This window comes from Cynocephalus volans, chromosome 5 (genome assembly GCF_027409185.1).
Source record: "Cynocephalus volans isolate mCynVol1 chromosome 5, mCynVol1.pri, whole genome shotgun sequence".
NCBI lineage: Eukaryota > Metazoa > Chordata > Mammalia > Dermoptera > Cynocephalidae > Cynocephalus > Cynocephalus volans.
Genome location: NC_084464.1, coordinates 100,214,635 through 100,226,956, shown reverse-complemented (window position 1 = coordinate 100,226,956; position 12,322 = coordinate 100,214,635). Strand labels below are relative to the sequence as shown.

At 39.8% G+C, this 12,322-nt stretch overlaps 1 protein-coding gene across 7 annotated transcripts in view; it reads right to left on the bottom strand.

Annotated features, from left to right (window-relative positions):
* The window catches only part of KLHL32 (kelch like family member 32), a 154,314-nt gene that overhangs the window by 66,968 nt on the left and 75,024 nt on the right, over nucleotides 1-12,322 (bottom strand). For 5 of the 7 annotated variants that reach the window (XM_063097563.1, XM_063097568.1, XM_063097567.1 and 2 more), the window contains one exon: nucleotides 2,898-2,996. The exons of the other annotated variants lie outside the window; for them this stretch is intronic. In XM_063097563.1, the coding sequence (XP_062953633.1) occupies nucleotides 2,898-2,996 (99 nt within the window). The remainder of the gene's footprint in view (nucleotides 1-2,897; nucleotides 2,997-12,322) is intronic. 7 annotated transcript variants of the gene reach the window in all.

Genomic DNA, 12,322 nt, shown 5'->3' with positions numbered 1-12,322 from the left:
CATTTCTCTTCCCTGGGAGAGATAATGATGCTCTGGGGACCATGGTTTGGCATGAAGACAGGCTAGAAATAAGCAGACGCCTTAGGAGGATATCACAACCTGTAAGCAAGAAAGGTGAGAGCCTAAAGAAAGGCACGACTGTCCCTCCCCTCCCTGCCCCCCTATCAATGAGCATCATATTCACTGCTGGCTCTCCCTTCTTTCCACAAACATGCTCTGAGAACATGTGTGAAGGCGTCAAAGCCTAGGGGGCCAATTCAGTAGCTGTCCTCATTGACACAGAGCAGCACTGCTCCTGCAGTTTGGGGTCCCAGCCTTCATCATCTTGCCAGAGAAAAAGCAAGAGAAAGGAGCCCACACAGTGGCCTCAGGTGTCCCTTCCCTTTTCTGGGAGGCAGCAGCAGCATTTACACGTGTTCAGAGGAGCTTCAGGCCAAGGAAATAGCTGATGGCCAGAGAAGCTTTGGGAGCTTCCACCAAGGGGTTCTCCCCTTGGCCGTGCTTTTTAATGAACACAGGAGGAAAACAGGGGGTATTAGATCAGGGGTCTACCTCTGGCAGAGAAACAAAGAAATAATGAACATTTAAGAACAACAAAACAATACCAGATATTTTAGTGAGAGGAATGGTTTCAAAAACTCCTAGTTGGACAAAGTACCAAACAAGGATAGAGAATATGTTAGCATTGACTGATGGGGTACAATTTCTAGGTACATTTTAAGCACTAGAGATTTTTCATTCAAACAAAAATTATTTTTATATACTCAATAAAATGGTCCCATATGAAATTATAAATCAGTTGGGCAATATTGCCAAAAAATAGCAAGCAGGTACAGCTATAAGACTATGTCAAAGTATGAAAGCAGACTGACTCAGTTTGCTGGTATTATAATCCTAAGAGAAAAGCAGCGTATATATTTTTAAAAGACTGAAGTAATGAAATGATTTCTACATATACACAGTTTTGGTTCTCATATTGTCAAAATCTCCCTCTACAAGTTTGACATCCTGCAACAACCACAGATAAAAAGGAAAAGTAAAGTTACACGAGAGAATGAAATGAAAACATTTCGTGAAAAGAAGTTTCAACCACTGTTCAAGAAGCCTGAATAATAACTGTCCACGAAATATATCTGTATTTAAGCTACACTTTCACCTCAGCAAAAAAATGAAATGCGAGAGTTAAATTCCAAAGTGCACAAGTCAGTATCTCAACAAATTCATCTGATGGGGTAGGGGGAAATACCCATGAACTTCCAATGTTTACCAGGAATTCTCATAGAAAAGTATAGGTATGGGCACACACACACCCCTGTGTGTACACACCGCTTATAATATGCATCACAATAATTAACACGATAACCAAACCTCTGTCAACATGCATCACTGATTATTACCTGCTATGGGAAAAGTGAATCAGGTGATGATGCGCAAAGCTCGAGTTGCATATTTGATGTAGAAATGTCAAATAAGAGTCAGTTTCACAAGTCAAACACAATTTTGAAGTCTTGTAACCTTTCTATGTGATTCCCATTTACTACTGGCAGAAAGGGATTAAAAATGGTTTTCCCATACCATCCAACGATATTGAGGGGAGAAGAAAGGAAAATAAGATAAAAATAAACATTTACTGTTAGATTAAATGTGCTGAGATAATGATAAAAATCTTATATACTGTATTTGAATTGCTCTTTAGGTGAACACGGCTGAAATGCCTGACACTGTCTCCCTGGGAAGTGCTGGTTCCTATTTCCCAGGGTTGCCGGGAAGATTAAATAAGATGCTATATGTCAAAGAGTTTTGTACACTACCAAATGGGTAACAGAAGTCACTTTCAAAGGGTATATTTAGAATTGCAGAAAATGATTAGTAATTGGGCAGGAAAACAAATAGGATTTTTCTGCTCACTAATATCACATCATATGCACAAAGAAAATAGAATTAAACAGTGTGGATTTATTATTTCTTAAAATTAATTTTTACTGTTTTTATAATGCTGTAATAAATGCAAATAAAAGTCATACTGATGGGGGAAATGGGGAAGATCCTAACACAGGAAATTGGTTCCTAACCCTGTAAAATCAAAAAGTCTCATAGCTATGTTGTTTGCCTAAGATGACCTATATCTTCCTTCCTACCTACCAAAGAGTTCTCATTCAAGAAGAGAATGGTCTTTGGAATCAGAAAGGTCTACTATTCACCAGCCATATTGCCTCAGGCAAGTTGGATACATTTTTGAATGTCTAACATTTCATCTATAAAAAATGTGCAAAGTTGTTGCAAGGACTAGACTTGAAACACCTGTGAATATACAGTGGGAACATGGTATGCGGGAGTTTTCTCTTCCTTACTCTCCTGGAGCCTTTCCTGACCAGCCAGCAAGTCAGGGTAAGAATGCACAGATCACTCATCCCTTCTCCAGCACTGGCTGCCTGGGAAGTCCATGTAGTAATTAATTTTATATGATTTTATGATATATTAGCTGCTGTTACTGCAATCTTCAATGAACATTCCACTTTTCTTGCATTCACGGTCATTTCTGCAAACAGACAACTTTGCTTCAGAACAGGACACTTTCCAGTGTCATCTCCCCAGGGACCCACAGGGAACTCTGTGTGTGATTGTTGAGTTAATCTGCTGCCCAAGCACAGTGGGGACCTGGTGTGGGCAGAGGGTGTGAGGGGAAATGCCCTCTTCTGTGATAGGACACAAGAGCTGCAGCTGCGCCCCTAGGGGCCTCTCAGCTTGTGTCCTGGAAAAATTTTACCAGCACAGGCCATTCCCCCACCTCATCACCCCCATTTTACCCATCATTCAGTTCCAGTTGGCGGGGACAGCTTACGATGGCAGGGGAAAGCAATGGGAAAAGCTTATTAGCAGTATGCAAGCTCACATACCTGGATGAGATAATGGGAACATAAATTGAGAAGCTCCAAGAGCTGTAGGTGACTGCCAGCTGCTAACACGTCCTGGATCACGCCTGGCTCCAACAAAATCTGTTTTGTTTTTTAATAAAAAGAAAACTATCAGTTACATTAAAAGTTAATACAGCACTGTTTCATATGTAAATATACCATACTGTATTTAAATGGTTGTTTTACATACTCTATCTGAATTAATACTGCTCCTTATTATGGAAGTCGGTCCTTCTCTTTCTATTCTGACTAATGAGCTCTGGCCCTCTCTCTAACAGCTGAGTTTTCTTCCGACCATGTGGGCCGAGACTCATTTCCCGTGTGTAAAGCTCTGTGCGTAACCACTTATTTTTTTGTAGGAAAATATGAACATTTTCAAAGAATATAACCCTCTTAAAATTCAGTTCGTGATGTAATCTTATAAAATACTAAAGAACCGAGCTTTAGTTTTCAAAGTGTATTTCAGAATTTTGCTCTATAGTAAGGCCACAGAAACACTACAGTTAACAGGTATTTTAGGGAAAGGGGCTTATGTTTCTCCTCGCCATATGAAACCAGAGGTGGATATTATTCCATTTTACTTCTAAGTCCTATAACAGTAAACATCAAGCATAAACCTTCATTTTTCTTTCTCAGTCTCAGATTCTCTAATCCTTGTTACTTAAAGAATGTACAAATAGTAGTTTCAGAATACAAAGACATCACAGAGAAGTAAAACCTCCCAAGTATCCTGGTGATATCGATTCTTCACTTTTTTCGATTAAGTCCATTTATCTGTCTACTGCTGCCAGCTTTTGAGCTGCTGAACAAGGCTGGAGAAAGACACACAACCATGCTGACAACATTCACTTTGCATGCATGACTTGCCAGGTGCAAGGAGGCCTTTAGTGCCACCCCCAGCACAGTGATTCCCAAAGTCTGGACTGTGGACCAGCAGCATCAGGATCAACCAGAAACTTGTGAACACTGCCAACTCCTGGACGCCTCCCCAGACCTACTGGATCAGGACCTTTCAGGGTGAGGCAACTCACCCCCACTGGGTGGGTCTCACACACAGGGCGGCACGAGAACACCGAGGTGGTCAATTCACTCTTCCACCCTCCTCCATCTTCGTCACGCTCCTTTCTCCTCAAGCTGCCAACTCCTCCTCTACCTCCTAATTTTTACCTTGTGATCTTCCAAAGGCTCCCACCACCAAACCTACCAACCCACCTACCTAGACCTGCATCAGCACATTACGCTTTCTCCAACACCCACTTGTACATTCGATCCCAATCCTTCTGCCCGAAATTGTCCCCTCCTGTTCCTGCACATTCCACATTCTCTTTCCACTGAATCAGGACACGAACACACTGTTATAGCTCTCATCTTAAGAAACAGAAATCCCCTCTCTTGGCCCCCACAGCTCCCTCCAGGCCCTCCATGTTCCCCTTTGTAACAAAACTCCCCAGGCAAGTTGTCTACACACAGTGCAGCCACGTGCTCTACTCTGCTCCTCTTGCGCCCACTCCTGTCAAGTTTTGTTCCCATTGTTCCACTAAAAATGCTCTCATCAAAGTCACCAGTGATTCCATATTTCCAAATCCAATAGCCATTGACTGTGCTCTTCTTGGACCAACTTCTTCCCTTGCCTCTGGAACAACACCCTTCCCAGCTGTCAGCTACTCCACTGGCTGCTCCCTTTCCATCTCCTTTCCAACCCCTCCTCCTTGGAGATGTCCAGAACTCAGTCCCCAAACCTCTCCTCTCCTCTCTCCACTTGCTCAGTGGATGGTCTCATGTAATCTCATGGCTTTAAAACCATCTCTACACTCATGACACTAGAGTTTGTGTCTCCTGCCCCACCTCACCCCTTAAATTCCAGACTCTCACATCCAACTGTCTACTCAGAATCAACACTTGGACGTCTGATGGGCAGCTCATGCTGGACATACCCCAGGCTGAACACTTGATCCTTTCCACCTACCCCCAAACCTGCTCCTATCCCAATCCTGCCATCTCAGGAAATAGCAACTCCCAGTTATTGAGGCTAAAACCTCAGAGTCATTCTTGACGCCTCTTGTTTCCCTCATATCTCACATCTGATCCTCCAGCCAGTCCTATTGGTTCTATCTTCAAAATAGCTCCAGAATCCAATCACTGCTCACCACCTCTATCATTATCACTCCAGTCCAATTTACTCTTCTTCCTAGACTTGACTGTCATACCCTCCTAACTAGGAGCATTGCTTTCTCCTTTTCCCCCTTGCACCATCTTTAATGATGTCAACCCAATTGGTCTTTTAAAAACATAAATTAAATCACATCATTCCTTTTATTCGAAGCTCTCCAATGACTTTCTATCTCACTGAAAATAAAATCCAAAGTCTTCAGTACAACCTAAAAATTTCCTTGAATATGCTGAGTGTCTTGGTATTTACTAGTTGTTTTCTCCGCCTGGCTTACTCTCCCTCAGGATATCAGTGTGACCTGCTCCCTCACATCCTTCAGACTTCTGTTCAGACGTCATCTTATCTGAGAGGCATTCTCTGACCTTCTATGTAAAGTAGTACCCCACTCTCCAACACCATCATTCCTATCTCCTTTGTTTTATGCTTCTTCATATCACAGACTGATTTGATTATTTTCTGTTTTTCCATTCACTAGGATATAAACTCCAAGAGAACAGGACCTTGGGCTATTTTGTATCCCCAGCACTTAGAACAATGCCCAGCTCATAGCTATTGCTCAATATTGATACATTTATTTAATAATATATTAATGAATTAATTGATCTTTACACATATTTTTAATTTAGAATTAATTTTAATTAATTTATTAATTAATCTAAAATAAACAGAATTCAGAAAAAGGACTATAAATCATATTTCTGAGCTAGTGCAGTAAAGAACTGAAAAAGGTAAGCACTTGTGGCAAAATACCAACACCCATCTTACTCTGAAAATGTTTTATAGCTCCCTTTCCATCTACTTGGAAGGAAAAACCTGAATTTCTCCAACTCTTCAAGGAGAAAGGCTTTGACTGACATTCAGGAAATTAGTGCAGCTCCCATCATAGGAGCAAGGATGTCATATAGTCTTGCAGAAGAAGCATGGCCTAAGGCGGGGAATGGGGAATAGAAGGATTAGAAAGGTTAGTTTTAGCCTTTAAATCCTGTCAGTTGCGCTCATTTCATACAACTGGCATTTGTGATAACCTCTAGGGCTCGGTAATGCCAAACACAAAGACAGATATCACAGACAGACAAGATGAATATGCCATAGCATGTTTAACACATCCAGCAGGCTGACTTAGAGAAACCTTCACACAAGAAACCCATACTGGGATTGTTTTTCTTTATTTCTTATTTTTTGTTCTGTAGTGTTTTTTCTCCACTCATTATAACATAAGTTTTTCTAAAAGATACTTTAGTACACAAAACCCCTAAATGCTTTTCAAGTTTGGAGAAAGAAACCCTACCGGGACAGCTGGTTCTCACAGAAACAGAACCAACATTTGCAAACCCCACTTGTATTAGAGTCTTTTAAATTTAGCTCTGTTACTCTTTGGTGACTGGTTGTTCTAATATATTTTTCTAGAGAATTTGTATTTGGGCAGGAAAACAAAGGTTCAATCTCTTCATGATTTCCAGCATGGTGAATTTACCTATCACCTGCCTTGAAGAACTGGCCAAAAGAATAGTCTGTGGAAAGAAGGGATCTCAAACGCACACATTTATGTAGGACAACTAAGGCAGCTAAATTAAGTGCTGCAAAACATATGCTGGTTATAGTTAGGGCTTTCAGAAACTTATACCCATCAACAAATAGTCTCGAACCAGCACAGATGGGAGGGAGGGTCACTTGAGAACCACCTACAGGAAAGGAGAGCTGAGAAGACAGGGTGTTGGAGCTAATCAAATCACCCATCAGACTGGAGAAGCTTAGCTCAGATAGAGGCATAAATATTGGACAAGACAAAGAGATCAAGAAAATACAGGCTTCATAAGGCCATGTGGTCCAGAATCCAGCGTGACATCCTTAAAGAAGCCAAAGTAGGCTGGTCATTTCTTCTTCTCGAAATGGCACTAACCTGCACGGGTGGAGGCAGAGTTGGGGCTTTTCCAGATTTGCAGACAGGTGATACAATCAGGGGAAAGCTCTGGTGGGGCATGAATGTCTCTTGTCCACAGGGCCATCTGTATAATCTCTTCCTGCCACCGACACCTGACCTCCAGGTGGCAGAATACAGGGGGTTGTGCTTGAAAGAGGGGAGCTGGACAGTGCTAACTGGGGAGGTGACAATCTCATTACCTACGTCAGGCCCAGGAACCTCTCCTGCCACTTGTGGCAAACAAGGTCAAGTGAACTGAGGAGAGGTCCACAGCTGACCCCCATCTGAAATGCTGATATTCTGCACTCATTTTGGTCAATTGGGGAGAAGAACAGGCCAGTGGACTGTGGTCAGTGTGACACTGGAAAGCCCACAACTGCAGGAGAAGAAGATAGATAACTAGTGAGAATTACTACAACAGAATTCAGCCATAAAGTGGTCCAACTGCCTTTCTGGTAGGAAGCATTTTTGAGTACTCTGTCAAAATATGTCCTCTGGTCACCAGTCCAAGACTGGTAGTGGAAAGTTGAATTTGCATGACCTCTAACAAAAGCCCTCTAAACTAGAATAAGACTGGGCTCCTGGCCTTAGCAATATCTTCAGGCAGGATATGGAACCAGAACTCATGAAAGAAGAAGGTTGTGGGACCTGGTGTGAGATTCTGCACAGGGCATGGTGATGTAGGCCACCTTGGTCAGCACCCAGACCTCACTGGCCAGGCTCTGGGAGGGTGGAGCTAGGAGTGACAGGTGGGAACAGGGATAGCACAGAGACCCTAGTCATCCCTGCCCTTGCTCATCCAGCTCTTCCTACCACATCCCCAGGGGCTATTCTCTCAGTTCTGTCTTCTCTTCATTTTCCCTCCTACTCTTACCTGGCTTCCTGGATTAGCTGCTGGTAGGAACTGTCTTTAATAGCCATGGCAAATCTCAGTGTGACCTTTCTTTGTCTGCCTGTGAACAAGTGTATCTCCAGTTATTCAAAGCTATCTTCCTCATTTCTCGCTTTAGGAGACTCAAATTATTTGCTTCTGGGGTTGTGATAGAGTAGGCTGAGCACGTTAAAGCCAGACAACTAAGGTTGTTACTAAACACACATACACATGTGCATACATGGACACAAACAGGTTTGCAAGCGCAAGCCCTCATGCAGCTGCAAATCAGATGTGGTCTAACATCGCTTACAAGAATAAATGAACACATTGTCCCTCTCCCTTATACTTTGTTTCTATGGGTTTTTTTTTTTTCGTATAGTATATAGCGAATTGGCAAATTATTACAATTCAGAACCTATAAATCATCAAATAATTTGAATAAAAGACCATAAATACTTTTAGTCAGATGTTTAAGGCACATAAAGTCTTTTGCATAAAGTTCTTTATAAGAGAATTTTTATAGATGGAACATGAAACAAGATCTAGCTATGATAAACTGCCACCTAGTTTTTGTTTCAAAACCATTAATGCTAAGATTTTTCATCCACAAGGTGGCGCCCATGTTTAAAGCAAAAGGATTTTCTAAATTATTCATGCACTGCACCTCTATCACTGACACCTTAAGTTTATTTAAAAAAAAAAAAATACAAGATAATAAAATACATAAATTCTACTTCCTAAATGTCTCTATCATATTAGGAATTATTCATAAATACTTCTCTTGAAGTGCCCAATCTGAGTGATACTTGTTAAAACTCAGAAGTTCTTCATAAAGCAGGTAGTTCAAACTTCTTGGCCTTGTTTTCAGAAACCCTCATAAGGTAGTCCCAGCCTGCTTTTAAAAACTTATTTCCAATTCTTCAGCTGTCTGGTGCCTTTTCTAGAGCCAATAGCCCACTGTTCTCCACATGCAGGCAATAGTTTTTTCTACATCTTGAATGTCCTCCTCTTCACTTCTTCAATCTCCTTATGTCAAAATTCTACTCATTTTTCAAGATCCAACTCTAAGTCCACTTCCTATGCAAAGTTTGGAAAGACGTTCCCTTACCCCAGCCTCCAGCTGAAATTAGTCTCCTGGGACTCCAAACTGCCCAAGATGTCAACCAACCCATGGACTGCAGGTCACACTGCCTGACTTCAGTTCCTGACTCCTATACTTGCTGCCAGAAAGAGCTTGGAAAAACTACTCAACTCTAGGTGCCTCAGTGTCTTTTTCTGTACAGATGATAGTATCTACCTCAAAAAACTATTTTTAAGGACTCAGAAAATACATATGTATCATTACAATTATGTATGCCTATATGTTACCAAAATAGCTTAAATAAATATGAGACATTTTTTCCTCACATATCTTGGATTATACAGTTTAGAATGCCAACAAACTAAGATTCTTGTATTTTCCTGCTTGGTAAATCTTAGCCTGTGCTTTCATGGTCACAAAATGTCAGCCATACCTCCAGGCATTGCACCTGCAGTCAAAGCAGAAAGAAAAGAAAGAGATAGCAAAGAAAAAAAAAATTGCCAGCTAAGTCTGTCATTATTTATCACAGAAACAACAGATTTTCCACAAATGCTGTCACATAGACCTCCATTTACATCTCACTGGTCAGGTCTAGGCCATGTGTCTACCTAAAGCTGCAAAAGAGCCTGTGAAATTGAGTTTTCATGGTTAGAATCACCATTGTCCCAAATCATATTGGAGTTCTCTATAAAGAAAAAGAGGAACTGGATATTGGGTAGGCAATCAGGGTATAGGCCATGGTTCTTAGCACACTATCTATTTATAGTAAATCGTTAATAAATGATAACTATTATTTGTTTCTTTTTCATGTAACTAAGTACTTTTGCCCTGAATGAGCTGTATGTGTGTATCTCTCATGTTTTACCTATGAGACCTTGATGGCAGGGTCTACCCTATTTCATATTCACTGCTGTTGAACATCTCCTAGAAGAGGATCTCTAGAATTATTTACTAAAGAAATACATAAGCTTGAAACACAGTTCCTGGGGAAAATGTTACAAGATGTCAAAAGCCTCCCAGGGAACCTGGGCACATGCTAATCCCCATTAAGGGTGATCTAATTGAAGGAGTCATATGAAAGGATACAAGAGACATTTCAAATAATGGCTGTGAATAATATGTCCAAATAAAGGTAACCTTTGGGTTGGGTATCTATCATATGTAATGAATTTGTGATTTGATTACTAATTCCTTAAGTTCCCAATTTTTTCAGATGGCTTCCTTCTAAACATAGTAGACTTGTACAAATTTCTAAAAGATCTCAATACCAATCACTTAAAATATTAATATATAAATTAATATTTTAATGTACAAGATAAAATTTCGATTTATCAAAACACAATCAACTTTTCCATCTATTAAAATATGAAAAAAGATAAAACCAGATTTGATTTTCAGAATATTTTTAAAGAATGTTAAAAACCACAAAGGTAAAACAATAATAAAAATCCTAGTAAAAGAAGTAAAGGTGTGGAGATAACTTTGAGAATTCTATTATTTTTCCTCCACAAGTTTACATATCCTCATTTAGCTCCATTGAAATCTCTAAGGTTAAAGGTAGGCTGCAGAAGCATAGCCTTCTCTAAGATGCCAAGAAAAAACCTTAGAATAGATAAGGACACAAATATTTCATTACTGGGAAAACTTCATGCCCCTCTGCAACAATTTCACTTATTACCATTAATGCAATTTAGAGAAGGATATTTTCTATTTTATAGATGTTGCTAGTTCAACTGGTTGTTCTTTCCCTATTTTAGGACATGGAAGGATGATGGATTAAAAATTCAAGCTCGGTGCTTGAGTAGAGAGAGAAGAAGCCAAATGGAATGATTAAGCTGTGGCATAATTAATGCTAAGATAGCGGTGAGCACAGCATGCTGTAGAAACACTTGGCTGAAGATGCCTAATTTCATTGGAAGAAGCTGTGAAATAATTCTTTACATGAAAAAAAACTCAGCCCTTTCATATTGAATAAGCAAATCCCATTTTCTTTCTAGTCCCTTCTTTATTAGTATGATCCTGACATTTCAAAGCTGAGATTAATAATTCTGTCAGCTATTCATTCATTATGTTTAAATGAATAAAATACAATATTTAACAAAATGTAAAGATAAATTATATATACTTACATCACCTAAAAAATGTGACTAAATATTTGAAAAAGCAGAACACAGTTTTAATAGAATTCTCAACTGTGAGAAAATGGTAGTCCCAGCAATTAAAATTAAAATATAATGAAACATGAAGGTCATCACAGGTTAAAAGAAAAGCTAAATTAATTATTAAGACTTACTTTTATAACCAGTGCTCTTCAAGGTGATGAAAATGATACGTTTCATCCCACAGAGCTGTGTTAATGAAGCTGGGTTTCTCCCTAACAGAGCGAGTATCTTACGATGCTAGCATGACCAAAGAGCAAGCATTAAGCAACATCCAAAGACAGAAGGTCTCTGAAAGAATGAATAGGGCTGATATAAATGTTCATTCATAGAAAGTACTGTGTCACTGCTAGGTGCTTAAGTAGAGAGAGGAAAAAGATGACAAATGGCATCTTTATGCTGTAGTGAAATTAACGCTAAGACAGCTACACTGCAGGTGCACTGGCTGAGGATGCCTTATTTCATTGAAGAAAGCTGTGAAATAGTCCTTTATATGAAAAAGACAGATCATTAATATCCAAATCCATGTTCGTTTGGGGAATTCCTTACATTTGCTTTATAAGGCATGGAGGTGAGAGTATAACTCTACAGTCCATTGTAGGAACTTGGGCAAGTCATCAACACGTTTGTTATAGCATTGTCTTATAGAAAAATAGATGACTCCTACCTATCTTCATAAGGTTTATGTATAGATAAAATGAGATGACACAGGGAGAATGCTTAGAATATTGCCTGGAATGTTTTATAAGGTTAAAAACAATGTAGCTACTATTGTTATTGTTAATTCTATGAAAAAATAAATCTACTACACAATAACCCTTACTTGTACTTCTAGTATTCACACACTGCCTACTATGTACCAGGTATCATGTGGGGCATTTCATTTATGTAATCTGTCCTTCTTACATGCTTCCCCACTTCTCATCCTTGCAAGTGAATATTATCCCTATATGGCAGATGAGAAACCAAAGGCAAGGAAATTTACCCATTCAATCAGCAAATCTTTTCTGAGTGCCTGCAGGGTTCCAGGCACCTTTCTAGGCACTGTGGATATGACCATGAGCAAGACAAACAAATTTCTGTGTTGCCATGGTGTTGGCCAGCTGGGTTGACTGTGGTACCATTAACAGACCAGAGTCAAACAAAGGAAGAAGCAGGTTGGAAGATCAAGAGTTTTATTTTGGGGATATGTTAAGTTTGTG